The 27,314-nt window shown below is 44.2% G+C and overlaps 1 protein-coding gene across 1 annotated transcript in view; it reads left to right on the forward strand.

The window, feature by feature from the left end:
- TNFSF11 (tumor necrosis factor (ligand) superfamily, member 11) overlaps positions 1-27,314 on the forward strand; it is a 34,754-nt gene that overhangs the window by 2,385 nt on the left and 5,055 nt on the right. Inside the window, exons 2-3 of the mRNA XM_010854598.1 lie at positions 23,515-23,560; positions 23,641-23,739. Of these exons, the coding sequence (XP_010852900.1) occupies positions 23,515-23,560; positions 23,641-23,739 (145 nt within the window). The remainder of the gene's footprint in view (positions 1-23,514; positions 23,561-23,640; positions 23,740-27,314) is intronic.

Consider the following 27,314-nt stretch of genomic DNA (forward strand, 5'->3'; position numbering starts at 1 on the left):
AAAAAAAAAAACCCCCCCCCTGCCAATGCAGGAGACATGGTTCAATCCATGGGATGGGAAGATCCCCTGGAGAAGGAAATGGCTACCTACTCCGGTATTCTTGCCTGGAGAATTTCATGGACAGAGGAGCCTGGAGGGCTACAGTCCATGGGTTCACAAGAGTCAGACATGACTGAGCAACCAACATTTCACTCTCACTTTCAAGTCTTTCCAAGTAGTGCTAGTGGTAAAGAACCCGCCTGCCAATGCAGGAAATGTGAGAGATGTAGGTTCAATCCTTGGGTCAGAAAGATTCCCCCGGACGAGGGCATGGCAACCCACTCCAGCATTCTTGCCTGGAGAATCCCATGGACAGAGGAGCCTGGCGGGCTACAGTCCGTAAGGTTGCAAAGTGTCAAACACGACTGAAGCGACTTAGCATGCTCTCTTATCATTTTAATCATGTATATTTTGTGGGAGAAATTGTAGCATGTGAAGTCAGACATGTGAAATTGTAGCATGTGAAGTCAGACTTATGTTTGAATAAATGGGATCTTGGGAGAGTACTTGATATTTCTTCACTCTGGCTTCCTCATCTTTAAAAACTAGAGTTCACAATCCCTCTGTAATAGGATTGTGGTTGATTTGAATAAAAGATGTAAAGGACCTAAGCACAGTCCTGGAAATAGAGTATGCACTCATTAAATGTTTATATATTACTTTACCACCATTATTACTAATTCATTGTTATTGTTGATGATTTAATCAAAGACATATTTTTAAAGTTTAGATAGAGCATGTTTGATCATTTTTCTAAAATTGCATTAAAACAATGCAAACAGTGAAACAGGTTGCAGAAAAGCACTGGGATGTTTTTATTACGAGCAACAGTAAATGTGTTAAGTACATATTATCCTTAGGAAACTTCCAGGTCTATTTAAGACTTAGACTTGATTTAAATAATGCAATAATTCAGAATATAGAGAGCCTGTTCTTGAGACGTTTATAAGCTGTGTTGTGAAGGACAGTATACTAGGCGAGGAAAGACATAACATTTGCAAGACCCTTAATTTAAAATTATCTTCAAAAATTCTGATCCACAGTGGGAAAGGGGACTTACTGCACTGTACACTGTGAAATCTAACACTCAATTAGCTGTGCAGTTGATTTAGAATATGATGTTAGTTTTGGATATACAGTGATGTGATTCAGTTATTTTTCCCACATTGTAGTCCATCATAGATTATTACAAGATGTTCAATATAATTCCCTGTGCTATTTTATGGATAGTAGTTCGTATCTGTTCATCCAGGACTCCTAACTTGCCCCTCCTTTCTTTGATCCCTTTGGTAACTATAAGTTTATTTTCCGTCTGTGAGTTTATTTCTGTTTGTTTATAGATTTATTTGTATTATTTTCTGGATTCCACGTATAAGTGATATAATATTAAGAGAGAAATGAAATACTGCCATTAGTAGCAACATGGATGGGCCTAGAGAATATATATAGTGAAATAAGTCAGAGAAAGATAAATTCCAATTCATTTTTATTATTTTGTTCTATGTTTCATTTTTGTTCACTTTTAATCCCGCCTCTGAGATATTGAGTAACCTATCTATAAACAACAATTACAGGTACTAGAGGTCGTGTATTAGTTCAAAACTGAACCCCTAATTAAGGTAATTCTGGTTATGTAAATGATTGCTTCCTAATTTTCTATTTAGATCAACATATATTGAATCTCCTTACAATGGAAAGAAGACAAACTTTTAATTTCATTGGTACCCTGGTTCTTAAAAATTATGCTTTGGGTTTCTTCCGGAAAAATGAGTATGCAAAATCAGCCAAGATAATTTAGAAAATAAGTAATATTAAGAACATATACCATTAATGTTTACTTATGGGAATGCAAGGATGATTCATTTTAACAGGTCAAAGAAGAAAACGTTATCATTTGCTAGATAACTGAGAAGTGAGTGACACAATTTTGCACGTATTTCTGCTGTTTAAAATCCATTAGAAAGTAGAACTAGTTGGATTCTTGATGTTATCCTAAATAGCTCAAACTAAAAGTTAGCTAATGATGAAAAATAGGAGCATTTCTCTCACTATCAGGAACACAACAAAGATATCCACCGTCCCCATGTTATTTAACATTGTTCAGAATGTGCTAGCAAACACAATTACATATAGGAATGAAATAAAATATATAGAAGGTGGAGTTTGAATGTGATGTGCTTGTATACTTGGGAAAATTCAAAGGAACTGAGAGGCTACAAGAAAAATAAATCAGTTTACAAAAGTAATAGGTAATAATCACTAGCTGTCCCCATTTCAAACAATAATTAGAAAACATGAATGAAAGATTTCATTCATAATTTTTAAAAAGCCCGAAAAATTCATTTAACAAGGAATATACAAAGCTTAGGAATCGGACACGACTGAGCGACTGAACTGAACTGAACTGATACAAAGCTTATGAAAATAAAACCAGAGAACTCTACAGAGACTTTTAAAATAGGATTGGATAATGTAAAGATGGAACTGTGCAAAGTCATAATCCATAAAAGAGAACAAACACCTTAATGTAGACCTCATTGTGTGTGTGAATATGATTGTGTGTATATATATAATTTAATATAATATAAATTATTTTGTATAAGTGGGTATAGTTTGGGTTATTAAAAAATGGAATTAGGATAGTTTGCTATTTTTAAAAAGTGATAGTGTTACCTCATGTCTTGCGTGCGTGCTAAGTCACTTCAGTCGTGTTCAACTCTTTGCCACCCCGTGGACTGTAACCCACCAGGCTTCTCTGTTCATGGGATTCTCCAGGCAAGAATACTGGAGTGGGTTGCCATTCCCTTCTCCAGGGGATCTTCCCAACTCAGTGCTCAAACCCAGGTCTCCTGCACTGCAGGTGGATTCTTTACCATTTGAGCCCCCAGGGAAGCCCACAGGATGAGTAGAACTTTTTATTAATTTCACATTTATTTTTGTTGTGCTATAGTATTTTACATGTTATTCATGGGTAATAATGTTACACACAGGTAATCCTTTTTAAAGAATAAGAAACTGTCATAATATACCATTGTGTGTTTGAAAGTAGAAGATGCCATTTTTTCCCCAACAAGAGACTCTTTAGGCCAAAGCTGCATGCTGTTCATATCTTATCGTTAGAGTCAAGCAATGTTCATGAAGGGTGCTACTGTGCTAGGCACTTTGCTATAACTTCTCCAATAACCAAGGATTTACCTTTCCCTTGAAGTGAAGTGGAAGTTGCTCAGTCGTGCCCGACTCTTTGCGACCCCATGGACTCTACAGTCCATGGAATTCTCCAGGCCAGAATACTGGAGTGGGTAGCCTTTCCCTTCTCCAGGGGATCTTCCCAACCCAGGGATGGAACCCAGGTCCCCCGCATTGCAGGCAGATTCTTTACCAGCTGAGCCACATTACCTTGGCCAAACAGTGATTTGCCACATGTGTTATCCTATGATAAGGATTATTGGTTAATGTGACAGCTTACGCATCTTGCCAGAATAATCAGACTTCTCATTGCTCTTGCTGATGCTAAAAATAGGACAGCAGGCATGCACAGGTAGGTGTGACTCTGAGTTTTAGTTCTAATGCAGATATTGGGTGAACCCGTGAAACAAAATGACATTGGCGGCTGCAGTCATTACTGAGAGCTCGCCCCATCCAGTGGTAACAAATGCCAGACATAAGCACAGTATCACATTCTGTGTGTGCAAAAACTGCTGTTTACCCAGCCCGTCTTTGGTCAGACTAGTAATGCTGTTTTTCTCCCTTTTTTTGTTTGCGGCTGGGTTGTCTTGGCTTTTTTTCCCCTTTAGCACAGAACTCTGAAAGCCTCTTAGTGATCTAGCTCTGCCAACCACAATTTACGAAGTCTGTCATAACAGTCTATGACAATAAAGAAAACACTAGCACAAATACGGTGTCCAATTTATAAAGCAGTTCTTGTTCCGGCTTTGGTGGCCTCTCTGGCCTCTGCTAGGCTGAAGAGCGATGTGGGCGCTCAGGCCTGAGCAGGGGTGCCTGGCCCTCAGACCTCCCGGCCAGGCTCAGTTTATACACTGTTTATATATCCTGAGACCTGGGAGGTAACTCTACTTGATGTTGCTGTTAAGTTTAAGTGTTCGTCGCTCAGTCGTGTCTGACTCTTTTCGACCCAATGGACCGTAGCCCCCCAGGCTCCTCTGTCCGTGGGATTCTCCAGGCAGGAATACTGGGCTGGGTTGCCATGCCCTCCTCCAGGGGGTCTTCCTGACCCAGGGATTGAACCCATGTCGGTTACATCTCCTACATTTTCTGGCTGGTTCTTTACCATAGTGCCACCTGGGAAGCTCTGATGTTTCTATGCTTGCTTGCTAATGTCACGTTGGGTACCTGTTTGTGAAAAACTTCCGGAAACTTATTTTGAAATGTATCTGAAAGGGTGATACGGAGCAGAGAATCCATAGACAAATCAGTCACCTTGTTCTCCAGTGTGAAGGGCTCAGTGCATTCAAGGTGACCCTCTAGGATGTGGGAAGGAAGGGTGGTGACTTACATGTATGCGTGCGTGCATGCTAAGTGGCCTCGGTGGTGTCCCACTCTTTGTGACCCTATGAACTATAGCCCGCCAGGCTCCTCTGTCCATGGGATTCTCTAGGCAAGAATACTGCAGTGGGTTGCCATGCCCTTCTCCAGGGGATCTTCCCGACCCAGGAATCGAACCGGCATCTCTTACATCTACCCGCATTGGTAGCCGGGTCCTTTACCACTCGCGCCACCTGGGAAGCTCTTACATGTATATGTATTTTTTAATGTTAGCTTTAGAATATTTTATAATGTATCTAATATTCAACAATGTTTTAATACTTAAGTAAAAAAATATGTAAGTTTGGGAGCATTGAATTTTTTCCTTCTCTCAAGAAACTGCATAATCAGAAATGTTTAGAGGTCTTGGAACAAAACTGCAGCTCCATCAGGACAAGAGCTATAGCCTTTTTGCTCACGTTTGAATATATCACATCTGACTTAGACTCGAGATGGAAGGAAAAAAAGGACTGATGACTTCTTAAATTCCGTAAACTAATTTTTTAATTAAACACAGGTCTTTGATCAGTTCATAAAGCCATTCATAAAGTTGTAAGCCTGATTTTCATGTATTGGTTGTCTTACCAATGGTATAGTTGGTAATTGTTACTATTATAGCCTGAAGCAACAGTACCTCCATTGTTGCTGTTGTTTAGGTGCTAAATCGTCTTTAGCTCTTTGCGGCCCCATGAACTGCAGCACACCAGGCTTCCCTGTCCTCCACTATCTCCCGGACTGTGCTCAGATACACGTCCATTGAGTTGATGATGCTATCTAACCGTCTCATCTTCTGCCGCCCTCTTCTCCTGTTGCCTCTATGCAGTCATATTTTGTTGAAGGTTATCTTTAGCTGAACTTCTTGCTTTAATCATGTTTTTGGCCTCTTCATGGCTTGTAACCTATATAGAGGCAGGGCCATAATGGGAACTGGAAACATGGCTCTGGCTTCTTATATGCTCTTACAAAACTCTCTATTTCACCCCAGAATATAAAAGCCAATGGCAATGACTACCAATAAACTATGTTGTTAGCACATTCCTAACTAACCATTTCATGGAGTCAGTAGGTCACTGAGCCTCAAAACATTTACCAAAAATGGGGAGTCAGACCAGAGTCATAATTATCGAACAATTGATTCTTACCTGGAATTCTTATTTTCTTCTTCAGGAATCAGCACATTAGTTGATCTCCTTCAGGGTTCACAGTAAATGTGAAACTATCTCCTGATACTGAGAATGATGTAGCCAGAGATTTGCAGTCCTTTGGTCCTTGGTCATGCGTTCACTGTGCTTTAGTACAGTCTGTGCTGCTGTAACAAAGAGACCCATCACTCAGTGGAAGAAATAAGATAGAAGTTTTTTCTCTCATGTGCAAAAATCTAAAGGTGGAAGTTCAGAGCTGGCAGGAAGGCACCTCCATCCTCATCAGGTACTTTCATCTCTGGATCCAAGTTGTCTTCTCCATATGTTGTCACTCCCAGAAAGTGGAAAGGGAGAAAGAAACGGTCAAGGCAGTACTTGGAAGCGGAGACATCATCAATGTCTTGTTGTCTGGAACTCGCTCGTAAGCAGACACTTGGATGCAAGGCGGGCTTCACATTGTCATTTCTGGTTTAGCAGCTGTTGGCACCAAAGCTGGAGCAAAGAGGGTTGCCTGTCACTAGTTGCAAAGAGGAAAGGATGGATTCTAGGAGGACAATGACTGGTCTCCGATACTCACTAAATCCTGTTTAGGCAGTAAAGTGGGCTCACTGTGTGAGCAAGAGTTAACTCTATGTATATACAAGTATACAAAAAATTGGAACAGTCAAGATTTTATTTTCTAAAACTTAAAGTACTTTAGGATTATTTAGATTCCAAAAGAGAGGAAATTTGAAAGTAGATTTAACAGCATGCATCTTCCTGAGGAACTTCCAAAGGTTTGTTTAATCCATGTATCTGAGATCTTTGAATAAATTTTGATTCTCACTTTCCCAGTTTTTGGTAGGTTTTGTGGGTTCAAGAACATAAATTTAAAACCAGAAAGTTCATCAGACTGAGTGGTTGTTTTTTCCATCTGTCAAACTGATTCCTTAGAATTCCAATGTCAATTATTACAGGAAACATATTTCCACTTTTAAAACTAGAGTCTATAATGAGTAGATCTTAACGACTTATGAAATTATAAGCATTGCAGTTGTTATATAGACATTATTTTTATTTGCTTTTTAGTTAAATTCACATGACAAAAACAAGGGGAAAAATTAAACCCCGTTCATTATCTCTTTGCCTTTGTATATAAGAGTATGTGTCCCAAGAAAGTTTCTTGTAAACCCACAAGGCAGCTTGGGGTTTGGGGGCACTGACGTTCCCAAGTCAAGATGTTAGTCATGTAGTGGTTTTCCAATGGGATTTCATCCCTGCCATAACAGTTTTGGGAACTGCAATTCAATCAACCCCAATCATATCTAGCATTTATAAAAGCTGCCTTTATGGGAAAGCCAAAGCACGACCCACAGAATTTTCCTACAAAACCAAGCCATCTACTGGTTTTTGTCCAACAACGACCCATTAGCTGTGATGGGCTCAGTCACAGGGGAGACCCAGGGCAGAAGGTAGGAGGGTTTCCAAAAGGGAAATAACCAGTGAGTGGTGTTGTAGGAGTTGGGCTTATCTTCATGCCAGAAGTACTCCAGGGTAGAAGAAAAGATATTCTGGCTTGACATTAAAAAAGAAAACAGAAGACCAAGGGCATGCCTAAAAGAGGAGCATCTCATTATGTGACATAGGCTCTTGGGCTGCAATTCCAGAAGTCAGTAAGACTGCGGGTCCTCAGTTGGAGGGGACCTGGTGAAGGATGCTTGGATTGCTCCACCAGAAGCGGCTCATCCTAGGAGAGGGCCAGCCTGTGGAGCTGGAAGAGAATGATGTGCCCTTGAGCAGCATTTCCCAAACCTGACTTGATCTTAAAAATCACTTGGGGAACTTGTTTAAAACAGAAACGGAAGGCTCCCAGATCTGTTACAAAGATTCTGATTTGGTAGTTCAGGAGTAGACTCTATGATTTGGGAAATCTTTCTTAGAAGGGCTGGTCTGTCTTCGGGAAGGTTTCAGGGTAAATACTGACCAAAGAGGTGTTCTAAGCATCTTATGGAGAAGGACATGGCAACCCACTCCAGTATTCTTGCCTGGAGAATCCCATGGAGAGGGGCCTGGCAGGCTGCAGTCCATGGGGTTTCAAGAGTTGGGCATGACTTAGTGACTAAACCACCACCAAGCATCTTAGGAAGAGGTGAGAGCCACTGGGGGACAGGGAAGCCACTGGTGAATGACATGACTATATTTGAGAAGCAGGATTCAGCCTGTGTGTTACGGAGAAGACGGGTCTTGGAAGTCGCACAGAACACTCTATGTCTGAGATGTGTGCTGTGCTGTGCTCAGTCGCTCAGTCCTGTCTGACTCTTTGCAACCCCATGGACTGTAGCCCGCCAGGCTCCTCTGTCTACGGGATTTTTCAGGGTTCTCATAACCTCTTCTGATGATCTTCCCGACCCAGGGATCAAACCCAGGTCTCCTGTGGCTCCTGCATTGGCAGGTAGATTCTTGACCACTGCAGTACCTGGGAAGCCCATATCTGAGATGACCAGGCAGCACATATTTGCTTGAACTTTTCAAGATTCAAGGTCTGAGAGGTCCATCCTCACATAGCTTCCTTATCACTAGGGTGCTCCCTCAGTTCTCGGGTTTTTCTCTTTGAGAGCACTGGGTGGTGATGGTGGTGGTGATGGTGGTGATGGTGGTGATGGTGATGGTGATGGTAGGGGTGATGGTGGTGATGGTGGTGATGATGGTGGTGATGGTGGTGGTATTGGTGATGGTAAGGATGATGGTGGTGATGGTGGTATTGGTGATGGTAAGGATGATGGTGGTGATGGTGGTGATGGTGGTTTGTGATGGTAGGGGTGATTGTAGGGGTGGTGATGGTGATGGTATTGGTGATGGCAGGGGTGATGGTGGTGGTATTGGTGGTGGTATTGGTGATGGTAGGAGTGATTGTAGGGGTGATGGTGGTGGTATTGTAGCAGAAGCAGCAGTAAAAATAATGATAATTATAAACCGTAACACTTATATTCATCAGAAACTTGATGAACTCAGAACCTTTTCTCCTCTACGCATATAAATGCTTCTCATCCGATCAACCCTTTCGTGGTGAAGGACAGAGCCGTCATCTCCATCACCCCAAACCAGAAGCCAGAAGATGGTCTTACAGGCTTCCTCTAACTTTCTTACCTCACCCTCACCTGTGGGTTCTACCTCCTTCCTAAACTTTCAAGCACTTCTCTCTGCACCGTGTCACGACCGTTGGCCCCTCAGTACAGGCGTCACCGTCCCCATCATCACTGTTCACCTGGACCACTGCCAGGTGGCCGCCCTGCCCTATCACACTGCCTCTAGCCCACCCTCTCTACAACTCAGCGACTTCTCAGATGCCAGTTGAAACGTGTCAGTTGCTTTCCTGCTCAAGAAAATCCTTTAGTGGACCCTTGTAGTCCTCAGGATAAAGTCTGAGCTGCTGAAGATGGAACACCAAGTCTTTTGTGTTCTGGGACCCTCCTTCCAAGCTCCGCCTCTCCAGCCTCATTATCCTGTGGCTCCATCTCCTCACGCTCCTCGGCTGTGCTCAGCAGCCCCACCTCAGTAAAGGGTAGGAAGTTCCCTAACCTGGCTGTGCCCGTCGCCCCCCGCCACTTCCTGCCTCCTTCCCTACCTCACTGTAAGCACAGTGAGGGCAGAGAGGCCGTTTGTCCCAGATGCACAGCGTCTTGGCCTCCTGCAGGACACCCTGCCCTTGCAGCCATCCGCGAACTCTGCGGAATGGACGGCTGGGTGGATGGATGAAGTATAGGTCTCTGTGCGTGTTCTGTGTGTGCCATTCCAGGCTTCTCTTTGTGTACAGTTTTTATTTGTCTTTCAAAATTTAGCTCAGCCATTTCTTCACACACACAAAGGTGAAAGTGTTCATCACTCAGTTGTGGCCGACTCTTTGTGACCCCATGGACTGTAACCCACCAGGCTCCTCTGTCCATGGGATTCTCCAGACAAGAATACTGGAATGGGCTGCCATTTCCTTCTCTGGTGGATCTTTCCCATCCAGGAATCGAACCTGGGTCTCCTGCATTGAAAGGCAGATTCTTTACCACCTGAGCCACCAGGGAAGCCCCCAGTGATGCCTACCTGCCCACCTTTGGGGTAGGAACCCCTGTGGTGCACACGTGGGGCTTCTTGTATTCACCCCAGCATAGCATCAATGCCAGGGGCCTGGTGCTGGCCTGGTACACCCAAATGCAAGCTTTCCAAGGGCAGAGACTCTCTGATGTTTTGTTTCTCTACCCAGTGGCAGGTATGCAGTTGGCGCTCAAGGAATGTTTAAAGAAGCAGCTTAATGAATTTATGAGTGATCTGTGCTCAGCCTTGCTCTTGATGTCATCAAGCAGATGATGGTTTAATATTGCAAGAAGCTGGCCACATTATCAGTGCCCGGAAGATTCTCCTTAATGGCTGGAGGGCGTTCCCAAGCGTGGCTTTTTAAGGCATGAACGTGACAGGGACTGTGAGGCTGGAGAACCCTCACGGCCAACCTCTCCCCTCCCTCCCTGGCCTCACTGGTCCACAGTGGCTGCCGTGGTACCTCTGTCCCACTTCAAGCTCCATTCCTAGCAGTCAGAGATACTGTGGGGAGAGACTATGCAAATAACCTTCTGTGTGTGTGTGGGGGGGGATGAGGCTTTGTGGATGTCAGAAACTGCCAGTGTGCGGTGGCATGATTATGTTGAAAAGTGGCAAAAGAGGACTTTTCTGGCAGTCCGGTGCTTGAGAATCCACCTGCCGATGCAAGGGACACAGGTTCGATCCCTGGTCCTGGTAGATGCCGCATGCCATGGGGCAACTGAGCCATGCACCTCAACTATTGAACCTGTGCTCTAGAACCCAGGAGGCACGGCTACTGGAGCCTGTGTGCAGTACAGCTCATGCTCTGCAACAAGAGAAGCCACCGCAGTGCGAAGCCCTCCCACCGCAATGAAAAGTAGCCCCTGCTCGCCGCAGCTGGAGAAAAGTCTGTGCACAGCAACAAAGACCCAGGATGGCCAGAAGTAAAGAATGAATTAATTAATCAAAAAATAAAAGTGGAAAAGAGAGCAGAGATGCAGTAAATAGCAGTTAGCCCAAGATGCTCCACTGCAGTCAGTCGGCTAAGCCCTTAGATGAAACTTTGTAACAAGTACCCTAGCGCAAGACATTTTAAAATTGAGCTCTTTATGAAGACTAATATTGCTGTCATAAGGCCACTTTATGAAAACTCGAGGGGACCTTTAACTGTAGCAGAAACTTCCTCATTTAAACCATGAAGGTTAAACAATAAAAACTAATTTTCTATTCCCAGTATAGCCATCACCTGGCCAAGAAGGCATCGCTCTGCTTTAGGAAAACAAGGGCATTGTATTCTTCAGCCCTTCGGTGGGTAGAGTCCATTATCTGTGTGCAAAGACATGTCTTTTCCAATCAGCAGCCTCTTCTGGGAGAAATGAGCCCCCGCTCACCAACTGTACTTAGTGGGGGAGGAGGAAACTGGTCCACATCTTGGTAAAGCTCTTCCCTGGGAATTTCCAGGGATGGTCATGGCTGGGGTGGGGGATTCAGTGAGGAGACAGAGATGAGGAGATTCAGAATGGGCTGCGTGAGGGTGGAGAGGCAGAACCCCTGTTTGGCTTTGAGGGATTTTTTTTTTTATTGGAGGATAGTTGCTTTATAGTTGGAAGGTTTGATTCTGAGGCTGAAACTCCAGTATTTTGGTCATCTTATGTCAACAGACAACTCATTGGAAAAGCCCCTGATGCTAGGAAAGATTGAGGGCAGAAGAAGAGGGTGTCAGAGGATGAGATGGCTGGATGGCATGAACTTGGGCAAGCTTCAGGAGATGGTGAGGGACGGGGGGCCGGGAGTGCTGCAGTCCGTGGGGTCTCGAGTTGGACACGACTGGGCAACTGAACAACAGCAATTGCTTTATGATGTCATGTTAGTTTCTGCTGTACTGCGAAGTGAATCAGTCATATGTGTACGTAACATCCCTTCCCTGTTGAGCCTCCCTCCCACCCCCGCTACCCCAATTGTCTAGGAGAGAGAACTTTTTAAAGCAATAGTGTTTGGTTAAAAATAACAAATTTTAGGGAACAAAGGGTCAAATTACAAATTCAGGTCTGAGATGGCTCTTACCTTCAGGGTTAGTGGGGCATCTGTCGTATCTCCGCCCGCCCCCACCCAGACACTCTCGGAGCCCTGGACCCCTCACCCCTCACCCCCACCCCAGGGGGATGGGTGGAGCTGCCCCGCCCCCTTCCTAGTGCTCCTGCCCTGGTCCTGGCAGCCGGTATCCCCAGGAGCTCTGGACCTGGAAGCACAGGCTCCACTCTGCCTGAATAACAGACGTTTAGGTGGTGGTGTGCAGTTGCCCAAGTCGTGTCTGGCTCTTTGCGACCCCATGGAGGGTAGCACGCCAGGCCTCGCAGTCCTTCACCATCTCCCAGAGTTTGCTCAAATTCATGTCCATTGAGTCAGGGATGCCATCCAACCATCGCATCCTCTGCCGCCCACTTTTTTTGCCTTCAATCTTTTCCGGCATCAGGGAACCCCTTAATGGCTCCTGTCCTTAAAGTTCTTTGCCTTGAGGTGTTTTCAGAGTCTTAACCATTGACTCTTCACAACAAGCCAGGAGGTCTCCGGCTCCATCCAGGTGCATACAAAGTGTCCCCCGACATCCTGTGGATTAGAAATTCCAAAGCGAGCATTAGCGGAGGGACAAAGAGGGGCTGCGACATCGATTGTAAATCAACCCTAACCTTGTCTCTTGGACTTCCCTGGCAGTGGTCCAGTGTCAGTGTAGGGGGCGTGGGTTCAACCCCTCATCAGGGAACTAGAGCCCACGTGCCAGGTAGCTCGGCCTAAAAAAAACCAATCCTGTCTCTTTTGTTGTTCCATAGCATCTGGTGGTTATTCTTTCTGTGCTTTGTGAGCCAAGAATGCCGGAAATAAAATCTTTGCAACTAAAGATGAGCTCTCGATAAGACAGTAAGATCTCTCTCCAGGGGAGGAGCTGTGTGCCAAGTCTGCATGGATGGAAGCGCAGGAGACCTGCAGGAGATGACTCTGAAGTGGTGCCATGTGGCTTGAACACCCAGAGTGTTCTCAAGGGTGATGGGCTTTGGGGATGCAGGGGAGGAGTGGCAGGAGAGCCTGGGGTGGTAACCAGCCCAGTCATGCATGGCCCAGGTTAGGAATTAGACTTGTTGCTCAAGTCTGCCCACAGCCCCTGGAGGGTTTTCAGAAGAGAAGGGACTTCATCAATAGAGGAACGGATGAAGATGTGGTACATATACACAGCAGAATATTACTTTGGCCATAAATATTAATATTTATATTAATTGCCCATATATATATTTGTATATAATTGGGCAATATATATAATTTGGCCATAATATTACTTGGCCATAAAAAGAATGAAATAATGCCATTTGCAGCAACATGGATAGATAGACCCAGAGATTATCATACTAAATGAAATGTCAGACAGAGGAAGACAAATACCATATGATATTGCTTATATGTGGAATCTAAAGAAAAGATACAAATGAATTTATTTGCAAAACAGAAATAGACTCATAGACATAGGAAACTAACTTATGGTTACTGTCGTGGTCTGGGCGTGGGTTGGAAAAGAGTTTCCAGGCATGAGGCAGAATGAGAGGGAAATAAAGTTTATTAGAATAGGAGACACTGTTAGAACAGCGGGCCGGCTCAAGGGAGAACCAACGTTGAACAAGGCTCCTTAGTCCACTTTTATACCCGGGATACAAGGAGTGGGGTAGGGGTCTTGCGGGTCATTTGCTATTGGATGAGGCATATATACTGAGTTGGGGGAAGAGTAAGGCAAATGGGTAAGAGGGGAGACAGGTTATACCACTCAGGAGACTGAAATCCATTAATAGTTACAACACAGGGGAGGGAAGGATGATAAGGGTCCAGTTTATCCGTTCCTGCATTCCAGGACCCTCCTTAGTTTTATCTGCTCTTTTATCCTTGGGTCCCACAGTTACCAACCGGGAAAGACAGGGGAGGGATAAGTTAGGAGTTTGAGATTAACATATACACACTATTATATATAAAACAGATGACCAGCAAGGACCTACTGTGTAGGATAGGGAATGTTACTCAGTATCTTGTAGTAACCTGTAAGAGAAAAGAATCTGAAAATGTTTATCCACACCTGATGCTAGGAGCCAACTCATTGGAAAAGACCCTGATGCTGGGAAAGGTTGAAGGCAAGAGAAGGGGGCAGCTGAGGATGAGATGGTTGGATGGCATCACTGACTCAATGGACATGAGTTTGAGCAAACTCCGGGAGATAGTGGAGGACAGGGAAACCTGGGGTCACAAAGGGTAGGATAGGACTTAGCGACTAAACACACACATATATATCTATGTATAGATATATAGTATCCGAATCATTTTGCTGCACACCTGAAACTAACACAACATTGTAAGTAAACTGTATTTCAATAAAATTTTTTTAAAAAAATTTTTTAGAAAATAGAAGATAACGGCCTTTTCAGACTTTCTGACACTCGCTCTAGCAGCATTGGGCTGGTTTGAGGAAAGCAGGAGCCCAGAAGAGGGGGTAGGAGGCTATTATAGTAACTTTGGAGAAGGCAATGGCACCCCGATTTAGTACTTTTGCCTGAAAATCCCATGGACGGAGGAGCCTGGTGGGCTGCAGTCCATGGGGTCTCGAAGAGTTGGACACGACTGAGCGACTTCACTTTCCCTTTTCACTTTCATGCACTGGAGAAGGAAATGGCAACCCACTCCAGTGTTCTTGCCTGGAGAACCCCAGGGATGGGGGAGCCTGGTGGGCTGCAGTCTATGGGGTCACACAGAGTCGGACACGACTGACGCGTCTTAGCAGCAGCAGCAGCAATGAGATATGATGCCGGCTTGAAGGAAGGCAGTGGTCCTCTGGCTGGAGGGATGAGGATGGATTTCTGAGCTCTTTGCAAGGTGCAAGTCTGCAGGATTTCTCTGCAGGAATAGGAAACTGGCTATTCATTTTCAGAAACAACCCTCGTGTGGCATTCATGTGCTAACTCGGCTGATGAATACACTATTCTCGTAACTAGGTTGGAGAAGAATTACAGGAAGGGTATCATTAAGATGTTGAAATGAATGCATTACATATGTTAACAAGTGTATGAACCCTGTATTATATCTGGCAAACGGGGTGTTAAATCCTTGTTCAACCAGCCAGATGTCCCTGCAGCTGCCTTTGGGATTGCAGAGGGAGGCAGCCACCTGAGACCCCAGCTAGGAGCTGATGCCAGTGGCTTCCGGAAGCATCTGGCTAGACAAATTGCTCCTCCTGCGCTCTGACTGACAGGTACCGCATGGATGGCGCAAGTCACATCACAATGCGCAGGTGGGCTCTTTAGTCTGATGAGACCAGACTCCAGCGACTTGACTTTTCTCAGGGTTATCTTTACAGTTGGGAGTATCCTCAGTGAAGATTTGTATCTGTTTATCCATATGATTTTATAAGACCAAATTAATAACGTTCACTCTTGAATTGGAAGGCTCTCAAAGTCTTGTTGGGGGCGGTTATCCAGCTGAGTTTGCAGAGGCTGGGTTGAGCGTTTGCTGTCAATGTTTAAATAACCTGGAGCAAAATTCCCATGACTGCTCAAAAGGAGCTGAAAATGCTGACAGGTGTTTATATTTATTCTTATGGAGTGGTTCTGATATATCAAGATTGAGCCAGTTCTGGGATGTCTCTCCCCTACTTCTCTTTGGCAAAATGATCCGAAAATATTGTAAGATGTTCAGGGGCGCCTGGCACAACAGTCTCCCCATCACACTCCCGGGAATTGTACTTAGATGTTGAATTAAGGCGGAAGTTGAAGAGAAGCCATCCTAGAGACCACAGTTACACAATCCTATTGATCTTTTGTGTACTCTCTTTCTTGAAGGAGAAATTGTGAAATCCCAACATTTTTCTCTGAGTGAAATAAAAAGTGGAAATTAAAGAAAAAGGAAATATCATACCGGTTGTTTTCTTGTCCAAATGTACTGTGAAGGCAAAGATGAAAAAGTCAGTGCAGTCTAAATAGGAAAATACCACAAGGAGATTTTCAAAATGTTTGGTAATTTCCTCATCATCTATTGTTTTTAGAACTTTGTGGAGTTGGGGCAGAAGGCAGTTTGAAACCTGCAGTCTGGCTTGTCAATGTTAGACAGTGTCCACTAGGTGGCAGCATGTCAGAGGATTTCTTTTATCCTTGAATTGGCAGTGATTTCTTTGGCTGTCTACCAGTAGTTCGGTTTTTCTTTTTTGTCCCGTTTTGAAGGGTTAAATGAAGCTCTCACAATTTAGACGCAAATTATGCTTATTTAAAAATGCATAAATTAGCTGAAAAGCCTTCTTGTTATAGTGTGACCATAAATATAAGTTCATTCATGCATGGGATTTTCCTAGGAACTTACAGGTAAGATCCTACCAGTCCTGAGTAGGTTTTGGAAGCCAGGGGGTAGGTCTCTTTGTCCTTGAATGTGACAGACGCTAAACATGCTCTCTTCTGAGAAGGCAGATCGCCGATGTTCCTGGGGAACAGGACGCTGGGTTTTCTTTAGGAGTTCTCAGCCAACAGAAGATAGAGAGGGCGGTCTGCCCAGCTTTCTCACCCTGGAGACTGTTTCTGGCTTCTGCTGGAGGCTGTTCGCTGGGAGGCGTGTCAAACCTCTCTATACTTCTTCATGCATAGCTGTGGGCATTCTGGATGACAGGAGGGAGACAACCTATGATTGTACTGTGTGTCAACTTAAAAACGATTCCCAACCTAGAAGTGGAGAGTTACGTTTTATTCAGTGGGAATTTTTAGGACCTCAAGCCTGGAGACAGCATCTCACATGACCGCGAGAGAACTGCCCTGAGGAGGCGAAGGGAGGAGCCAGGTTATACAGAAGTTTTGCGACAAAGGGCCGGGAGTCTGAACGTCAAACAATTAATGCTAATTAAAGGAGACGGATAACTGAAGTTTAGGCATTTAGCGCTTTCCTGTGTATGAGAAGATGCAAGAGTCTGGGCTCACTCAAATCATTCCCTTGATATGCCCCTCAGCTCTGGGGCTTCCCTGGTGGCTCAGCAGCTAAGGAATCTGCCTGCAGTGCAGGAGACTCAGGTTCAACCCCTAGGTCCGGAAGATCCCCTGGGGAAGAGAATGGTACCCGCTGCAGGATTCTTGCCTGGAGAATTCCGTGGACAGAGGAGCCTGGTGGGCCACCGTCCACGGGGTCTCAAAGAGTGAGAGGCTCCCGCTTTCGCTTTTCACCCTGTCATCTGGGGCCACGCTCCCGTTTTCCCGCCCTGAGTGTCTCGCCACAGGGTGTGGCTGCTTTTCCCGCCTGAGTTTCTCACCACGGGGCGCGGCTGCCGCCTGGTGTCTTTGCTTTCTGAGCTCCCTCGGGGCTCATCCACTCATCAGCGGGAGTGGCTGCGATCGCCTGGGACTATGAACATCCTTGTTTACTGATCCAGCAGGAAATATTCCATTTCTCAATGTGTGTCCAGGGAGTTAACTAAAAAAAAAAAAAATTACAGCTGGGTTTAAAATAAGATAAAACCCATAAAACATTCCTTAAAAGATCTCTTTTATGTGAATAATTTGTTCAGAGGAAAGGAGTTTGGATGTTCTTTGGAGTGTCTTCCCCAAATTAGACAGATCAGATCTTTCTGAATTCAAAGAAACCAGAAGCAGTGTCGGAATGATAAGATTTAGGACTAAAGAACTCTGCGAATTTTAAAACACTCTAATTAATGTGACAAAAGGAGAGGACGGCTGTGGATGAAAATAAATGTAAATGCAAAGCTTGGGAGATAAATAGAATTGTACTCCTTCAGAAGAGTCTCCTATAATCTTGAAAATTAAGAATATTAGGAGGCCATTCAAGAGAGAACTGCATGGTATGCACATAGTCAAGTATCTGAGCTTTGAGAAAAGGGACCAGGGTGGCCCTGCTCTGTGGCGGGACCTTGATGGAGTCACTATTGGAGATGTGAGGCCCCCACGCCCAGGGCCTGCCTGGCTGAGTCTGGAGGCTCCTCCACCCGACAGGCAAGCTCTGAACTCCTCCGGCAGGTTCTGAGCCTGCTGTTCTCTGAAGACTCCCTCCCTCCATCCCAGGAATTCTGAGACCCTATTTCCTGATGTTGAGGTTCCTTTTTGTCTAGATCCCCTGGTCCAGGTGGGCGAGAGGGGGAAAAAAAAGACTTTTTCCCCCTCTCCCCACTTAGGTTCACCAGTGGGGGTCCTATAAATTAGACTGACAAAAGACAAGTTAATAAGAGAAGCCATCCCAGTTTATTTAATGTAGGTTTTATGTGACACAGGAGCCTTCATAAGGAAATGAAGACCCACAGGAATAGTTAAGCTGAGTGGGTTTTATACTCAGTTTGATGAAGAGTGGAAAGGTGTAGGGAAAAAATGGGACAGGACAGGGTCTCAGTGAAGGGTGGTACACTGGGGGAAACTCAGCAAGGCCCGTTCCTTCATTTTTTTTTTTTTTTCATATTTAAGCTGGATCTTGCAGCAATCACTTTTTATCCCAAATAGGAAAAAAATAGGATAATGTTTTTGTTAATTAACCTCAGACACAGCTCTGTAATATGATTTTTTCAGTATTTGTTATCCACATAGTCTTTGTTCCTTTATATGAAAATTGCATAAACTTTTTTTTTTGAACTTTTTATTTTATATTGGCATATAGTTGTTGATTAATGAGGAAGGCATGGCAACCCACTCCAGTGTTATTGCCTATAGAATCCCCTGGACAAAGGAGCCTGGTGGGCTACAGAAAGGGGTTGCAGAAAGTCAGACCTGACCGAAGCAACTTAGCAGGCACCCACACATAGCCGATTGACAATGTTGTGATGGTTTCAGATCGACAGCAAAGTGACTCAACTATACATACACGTGTCCATTCTCCTTCAGTTTCCTCTGGGTGTTGTCCCATCTTAAGAGATGAAGAGGCTCCCTTCTTCCAGATGGGGAAGGTACCTCTCACCTGAGGGTCTATGACCTGCTTCAGGGAGAAGAGGGAGGCCAAGAAGTTCTTCCTGCATCCACCATTTCTCAAAATCATATAAATCACTATATTTGGGGCCAGCATGTCCAGAACTCCATCACAGGCCACTGATACTTTCCTGCCAGCCTCCTAGAGTATAGTCTTCTAAAGAGGAGCATGTGTGTGCTCAGTCATGTCTGACTCTTTGTGACTCCATGGACTGTAGCCCAGCAGGCTCCTCTGTCTGTGGGATTTCCCAGATAAATTGTGAGAATATAATCAATGACTAAATAGAGCTCTCACCAAACCACCATTCATGGAAATGCTCAAATAGTAATGTTTCTGTATGCCTGCTACATATTAGAATCACCTGGGGAGATTACTGTAAAAAAAAAAAATCCAGCAAGTCAATATCAGACTAACTGAGTTAGACTGGCTGGAGTTGGGCCAGGGCACCCCCAAACTGTAGTCTCTTTGTTATGTTCATGGTTAATGTGTACACATAAATAAGAATGATCTTAGAGTTCAAAAGATTGGAGGTGGGGTAAGAATATAAGAACAGACATTGAGTCTACATTTTTTGTACTTTGCTTTTCATGTGGATGGTTTTTGAGAAACCTGTATGGCTTTTGAGAAGAAACTGCAATTCTTGGATACCCAAAATTGTATAACATGAAAGCAGCATTACCTCATGGGTCTTTTGCTTGAGTTTTAATTCATCCTGGGTCATGACACTTTTTTTTTTTTTTAAAGCAAACATTGAAAGTGCTTCAGAATGGCTCTGGTTATTGCATTTTCTTGTAATAAAGAGATTCTATGACAGCACTGACCTAGCAGCTGCTGATTAAATGGACAGAAGTTCATTCCCGGGTGGGAGAGAACAAACTCCCTGCCCACTTAATCAGTGACTTTTGTCTGCTGCGTCTCTGGCCTGGTCTCAAGCTTTGAGAAACTCTCAGAGGTGCACATCTCTGAAGTCTTTGGGGATGGGAGTGGGGTTGCTCTTCTCAAATGGAGGCCCCAGGTCAGCCACGCCAGCTCACCTGCAAGAAATGCGCATTCTCAGACTCCACCCCTGGGAAGTCAGGCTTCACATTCAAGGCTGAGAACCTTGGAGCTAGCACAATGGTTCTCTCCTTGTCTTTCTCAAGAATAAATGTGTTCTCAATAGGAAAGCTCCCAGCAGGCAGGCGTTCGCAGGCCTGTGTCACACCGGGTGCTGCTCCCTTCTTCCATCCCCAACCTCCTTTTCAACGTGATTTTGGGGCTCCGGCAGGAGATGAGTACTCGTCTTTCTACTTCGCTGTCTTGAACCCGTTCCCCCCTCTTCCTTCTGATGATGAGGTCCATCAGGGCTAGAGGGAGAATGAGAGGCAGCTTGAAGTCTCTGAACTCCTGTCATCCAGGTTCCGACTCCTATTCCGTCTTCTCAGAGGTAGTAATCAGATGAAGGTACGTTATAGACACCTATAGAAATAGATAAGGAGATGCACAATGTATAAAGATATATTTAATCATAAATATGTAAAGCTATATACACTGTATAGTAAACATTTCATATATTGGGTTGGCCAAAAGTTTCATCCATAAGATGGTACAGAAAAATCTGAACAAACTTTTTGGCCCACCCAATATGTATCTTCACTTTATATGTATAAATATATATAATGAATAAAGATACATTATGTATGCAATATATTACACATTTGTAACAGATGTATACAATGTATCATTGTGTATATATAAATGCATAAATACACACACACTGTAAAATAGGTAGGTTGTGCATGTATAAATCTTTGTTGAGATTGCAGGGAAGGCTAGGAAATTCCAGAAATCAGGATCCCAGTGGGAACCCAGAGATCATGAGAAGAGAGTCAAGGGATGGGTAGTCAGCAGGGGAGAGAAATAAATCTTGGATGGAGTGGGAGAAGGAAAGGGCCTGGTGAGGACCACTGGATAACCCCAAAGGACCAGCCACCATTTGCCCCAGAACTGTGCAGGGCAGTGCCCTGAGCAATAAGGGCAGCAGGTAGTCCTGGATGAGGCTGAGAAGTTTCCACTAAAAGTCAGAGAACAGATCTATGGATACCAAAGGGGAAAGGGGAGGATGGGAGGAAGTGGGAGGCTGGGACTGACATACATACACTATCAATACTGTGAATAAAGTAACTAATGAGAACCCACTGTACAGTGCAGGGGATCTACTGAATGCTCTGCGGTGACCTGAAGGGGAAGGACGTCCACAAGGGAAGGGATTTATGGATATGTGTTCATTTTGCAGTACAGGAGAAATTAACACAGCAGCGTCAAGCAGCTATACACCAATAAAATTTTTTTAAAAAGATCCCAATGCGCAAAAAAAAAAGAAAGTTAGTCACACTGCGTGTAACTTCTTTAGGCCGTTAGAACAGGTAATTGAAGACAGCGCTGCTGTGTCCTCCAAGGGCCTTTAAAAATAAGATTCTCCATGTCTGCATCTCCATTGCTGCCCTGCAAACAGATTTATCAGTACCGTCTTTCTAGATTCCACATGCATGAATTAATATGTGATATTTGTCTTTCTCTCAGGGGAAGAAGGGAGTGGGACGGATGGAGAGAGTAGCACAGAAACAGATACGTGACCATATGTAAAACAGATCGCAAGTGGGAACGTGCTGGGTGACACAGGGAGCTCCACCCAGATACACGCTCTGCGATGACCTAGAGGGGCATGGTGGGGAGGGAGGTGGGAGGGGTGTTCAGGAGGGAGGGGACCTGTGTATGCCTGTGGCTGATTCATGTTAATGTGTGGCAGAGGCCAACACACTATTGTAAAGCAATTATCCTCCAGTTAAAAAATAAAAGTAGCTTAAATTCTCTTCTCTCTTGGGGATCCTGAAGGCAAACAGAAGAATCAGTGTAATTTGATCACTTCTGTTAGCAGTTGAAAAACTGTGTTTCTGCCTCTATCTATCCACCCATCATCTGTCTCAAAGCCCTTGTCTCCAGACACTCAAAGAACTTGAGCTATCTGGCCCATCTTTTAAACATTGTGGAGGGTGGGGTAGTTATCATGGATCATCACCCCAATAACACAGAAATTCGGATTCTCTCCAGAGTGTTTCTAGTGTTAATATTACTAATAATTTATTTTTAAAATATCTATTTATCTGTTTATGTGTCTGCATCGGGTCTTAGTCATCGTGCCATGTGGGATCTTTCCTTGTGGCAACAGGCTGCATAGTTGTGGCACAACTTAGGGCTTAGGGCTTAGTTGCCTCTCCGCATGTGGGATCTTACTTCCCCGACTAGGGGTCGAACCCGTGTCCCCTGCATTGCAAGGCGGATTCTTAACCACCCAACCACCAGGCAAGTCCCTCTAGTAGTATTTACATGTATGGCTTTACCAGACCCTTTGCTAAGTGCCTACGTGTATGAGCTCATTGAATCTTCACAACCACCTATGATAGAGGCCCCCTGTGGTCGGGGTATTGTTAATATGTATGTTAGTACATCCAGGGGTCTGGGAAGGGACTTGACCTGAAGTCAAAGCCTGAAGTTTCATCTGCATCACTTTACTATTTAATAGGAGCTAAGGTCTTGATTCGGAGAAGGCAATGGCACCCCACTCCAGTACTCTTGCCTGGAAAATCCCATGGATGGAGGAGCCTGGTAGGCTGCAGTCCATGGGGTCGCTAAGAGTCAGACAGGACTGAGCGACTTCACTTTCACTTTTCATTTTCATGCACTGGAGAAGGAAATGGCAACCCACTCCAGTGTTCTTGCCTGGAGAATCCCAAGGACAGGGGAGCCTGGTGGGCTGCCGTCTATGGGGTCGCACAGAGTCGGACACGACTGAAGTGACTTAGCAGCAGCAGCAGCAGCAGCAGCAGTTACCTACTGGACCCTTCACTGTCAGGGCTCAAATAGAGACAGGCAGTTACCTATACTCTTTGTGTGGGGTTTCCCCAGTAGCCAGAGGTAAAGAATCTGCCTGCCAGTGCAGGACATGTGAGTTCGATCCCTGGATCGGGAAGATCCCCTGGAGAAGGGAATGGCAACCCGCTCTGTATTCTTGTCTGAGAAATCCCGTGGACAGAGGAGCCTGGCGGGCTACAGTCCATGACATTGCCAAGAGTCAGACACGACTTAGCGACTGAACAACGACAATGCTTTTTATGTACTTGAGCTCTTTTTGTTTCTGCCTTGAGCTTCTACACCTCTATTTGTGGCAATATTTTAAGTTAATTACTGGTGATCTAAAAGCTCTTGGACATCCATGTAGTACTTTAAATACACTGTGACTTTTTAAAATAAAAAATTAACCACTGGGAGCCAGGCATCTTTCTCTTTCTTATGGGGTGAGCGTCAACGTTAGAACAGGAATTCACTAATGAAATAGACATAAAAAGAGCCTCCCTAAAGATTTAAGAGGGTCATACATTCTGTGGTAATTGTTATTTTCCTAGTTAACTTCATCTTCGTTTGTGTACCTGCTACAAATGTTTCATTATGTTTGGTGATTCCATGTTTTATAATTTACACTGTCTTTTATTTCCTCTTACTGTCCGAAGTATTTTGTTGAATAGTATGTGTGTAATCTACTTTTTAAGCACATCAGATAACTCTTTGGAGATGAACTTCCCCTGATGGCTACTTAGAACATCAAGAAATTTTACTACCTATGTATTTTTGGCATATTTTGAGGGAAAGAGGATTAATTTATTGTATGTCTAACAGTCCTGAATTCTTAACTGCCTTATCAAAAGAGTGAGTGTATAAATAAGATTTTTTTTTCTTTTTATTGCAGGAAATGCAACATATTGTTAAATCACAGCACATTAGAGCAGAAAAAGGTAAGCGTGGACCTGTACAAATATTTGAAAACCCCTAGGGTGACTCCTCCTTGGGCTAATGTGGCTTCTCTTATCCCCAGCCATGGTGGAAGGTTCATGGTTAGATCTGGCCAGAAGGAACAAACCTGAGATTCAGCCCTTTGCCCATCTCACGATTAACGCCACTGACATCCCATCAGGTAAGTTCCGTTTGCATCCAGCCTGAACAATATTTCAAGAGTCATTTGTCACCCCAACTGAATACTCAGACCTATTCTTAGCCTGTAACCAAAATTTTGAGAGCCCGTAACTTCTAGACCAGAAGAAAAGTCATCTGGTCTTTGGTTTGTCATCCACACCATGGAAACAGTGATTCTCAATCATGCAGGAATCCACATCATCACTATATTCATTTTCAGACCATCAGAGTGACTTTATGTTAAACAACTGCCAGGTGAGGTGGTATAGCTGAGAAGAATGGTCTCTTGGTATACTCATCTCTGTTTATCCAGGCCAAAGTTGACAAATCCCCGTGACTGGCCTGTGAGGTGCATGAATTCCTCCAGGTAGTCATATACTCTGGGCTTCCCAGGTGGCTCAGTGGGTAAAGAATCCACCTGTAATGCAGGAGAAGTAGGAGATGTGAGTTTGATCCCTGGGCTGGGAAGATCCTCTAGAGCAGAGCATGGCAACCCACCCCAGTGTTCTTGCCTGGAGAATCCCATGACAGAGGAGCCTGGCAGGCTGCAGTCCACAGGGTCGCAGAGAGTCGAACACGACTGAAGTGACTGAGCACACACACAGTCATACTCAGCCGTCTCCTGCGGAGTGCCAGGTAGAAGCTTATCAGAGTGATATTTCAGAGGCAGGGGCCCTCTAGAAAATGAGACACACTCTTTCTCCAGGGGGTTATCACTATTTTTCAGGCTAGATATTTAGCTCAGTGGACTGGAGACCTGATTTTCTTTTGGAAAGAGAAGACTCAGAGCTCTGCATCTACATCTACCCAATGTAGTCCATCATACAATCCCCAATGGTTACTTCACATGAGGCTAGGTGAACTTAAAAAAGATTACAAAGAACCTTACAACAGTGTTGACTCCATATTGGCGCTTGCCATCTGCCTCTACAAGGATTAGATCACCTGCTGTTATAGCTATTGGCCTTCAATACCCCCTGAAGGGAGTTCAGGGTGGAGATCAGGAATGAGGTGCTCTGTGCTCTGGGAAAACTGGCAGAACAGGTCTTTAGATAGATAGATATTTTCAGGATCTGATTTTATGAGCTAGATATGTGTATCTTTTCATATCTAGGAACGCACTAAATCCCTTCATGGTGACCTCAGCTCCTCGTGACTAACAGAAAACTTTTGCAAAGATACGTGCTTGATTGCACTGAACTCCCCCTTCTCCAAAATCATATATATTGACCTTCCCGCTACCTCTTTGGAGCAGTTTTTCAGAGCTGTCTGAGGCGCTGTCTCCCAGGCTGCAGTCCTCATTTTGCCCCAAATAAAGCTTAGCTCGCATAAAACTTAACTTGCAAATCTCACAATTCTGAAATTTTTTTAAGTCAACAGTAGAGTTAACATGGAACATTACTATCGTTATACTATTTATTGGATACACACTATATGTCAAGCATTTTGCTTTGTGTTCATTATCTTTACTTCTAACTATCTCTAATTCTACAACCCAGCAAAATAGCGATTATTGTTCAGATTTTGCAAATAGGGAAACCAAGATGCACAGAGTGTAAGCTACCTGATCCAGGCTACAACAGGGCAGGCTTAGAAACTGAATTCCACGCTAGCTGATTCCCAAGTCTGTGCTTTTTACTCTGTAGATTATCACTTAATCTTGTGGCCACCTTGTGGCCAGTTGGCTTTGTCGGAGGGAAGTACATTCAGTGTCCTTATGTTCCTCCCTTCCTGTAAGAAGTAGATGAATGCAGTTGTATAGCAGGTGTCTCGGGTCTGACTGCCTGGGTCTGAGGCCCCACCGCACTCCTTCCTGATTGGGTGACCGTGTGTGTACTATCGAAATCCTTTGTGTGTTAGCTTCTTCAAGGGGATGGTAATAGTATCTACTTCCTGCAGCAGCTGTGAAGATTTAACCAGCTCACGTACTAACATGCTTATGTGGAAATGAGCACAGAGTAAGCACTCAGTGAATGCAATTTGTTATTTAAAGTTTAATTAAATAATTATACATATTGTTTTTTTCCATAAAAATTATTCAGGGCAAATTTTTCTAGTGCTGTGCTGTGCTCAGTCACTTCAATCGTGTCTGACTCTTTGTGACCCCATGGATTGTAGCCCGCCAGGCTCCTCTGTCCGTGGGATTCTCCAGGCAAGAATACTGGAGTGGGTTTCCATTCCCTTCTCCAGGGCATCTTCCCTACCCAGGGATTAAACCTGAGTCTCCTGCATTGCAGGCAGATTCTTCACCCACTGAGCCACCTGGGAAGCCCAAAATGTTACCACTCCCATACCAGGAGTTGAACCTGGGCCGCCTGGATGAAAACCAGGAATCAAGACCATATGGGAAATGCTAAATCTTAAAAAAATCCAAGTTTTAATAAACAGTTTTGAAGCCACTATTATATTTAATAGTATGGACCACAAAGGAATTTTGCCTGACTGCAGACATAGAAAGTGAGCAACCAACTCTGTGATTTTCAGAAGATTTTCCTCAACTATCTCTCCTGTCCCAGATATTTGCTTCAAAAACAAATTTACTCTTTCTCTGTCTCTCTCTCTGTGTATGTGCCTTATGGAACTGTTCTAATTTTCTGAGTGGAAAACTATTTTGCATGTTCGCAGAGGCAATCAAATTAATACTGATCCATCATCTGTGTGTGCTGTGAATGCACTCTGCATTTATCTTTTTGGTTCATTTTAAATGGCATATGATAAACATTGCATTAGACTGTGTGCCAAGGTCTATTTGGCAATGACAAGCATGTTTTAGTTATAAAGCTCTCCCTCCAGGCACCTAGCATCAAATCATTGCCAAAAACAAGGCAAAACTCCTGGACATTTTCTGATGGTTATTGAGCTTGAGATGGAGTGAAATGAACTAGTGTATGCTTCTGTTTAAGAAAATAGAATTTGATCTTCTGGCTCCTGGACTCATTTGAGTTCAGTGACTCCTTGAGTTCATTTATCTCCTATTTGACTAGGATTGGATACTTTGGAGAAAGATGGCTTTACGTTTGCACGTTCACTTGGGGTCTCTTTTTCATACTTAGCTGTTCAGTCGTGTCCTACTCTTTGCAACCCCACAGACTGTAGCCCGCCAGGGTCCTCTGTCCATGGGGATTCTCCAGCAAGAATTCTGTAGTGGGTTGCCATTTCCTCTTCAAGCGGATCTTCCCAACCCAGAGATCAAGTCCTGGTTTCCTGCACTGCAGGTGGATTCTTTACCATCTGAGCCATGGGCTTCCCTGGTGGCTTAGATGGTAAAGAATCTGCCTGTAATGCAGGAGGCCTGGAAAATTCTGTGGCTAGAGGAGCTGTTTCATACTTATTTGTACTTATCTACATATATGAAACGAATCAGAATCTGCCTTATACTGATACATTTCAAAGCTTCTTGATTTTTCATTGGGGAGTATTTCATGAGGTCGGGATTCATGGCTTTCTTAAGGGGAGCTCAGGCTAAATATCTGGAGAGGCTTCTCTAATAGCTAATAGCAGTGACTCGGGGTTGGGGAGGCTGGGAAGGCTGAAGGTCCTCTAGTGAGAGAAACTCAGGCTTGCGTGTGAGGTCCT

Source organism: Bison bison, unplaced genomic scaffold (genome assembly GCF_000754665.1).
Source record: "Bison bison bison isolate TAMUID 2011002044 unplaced genomic scaffold, Bison_UMD1.0 scf7180017864345, whole genome shotgun sequence".
Classification (NCBI taxonomy): domain Eukaryota; kingdom Metazoa; phylum Chordata; class Mammalia; order Artiodactyla; family Bovidae; genus Bison; species Bison bison.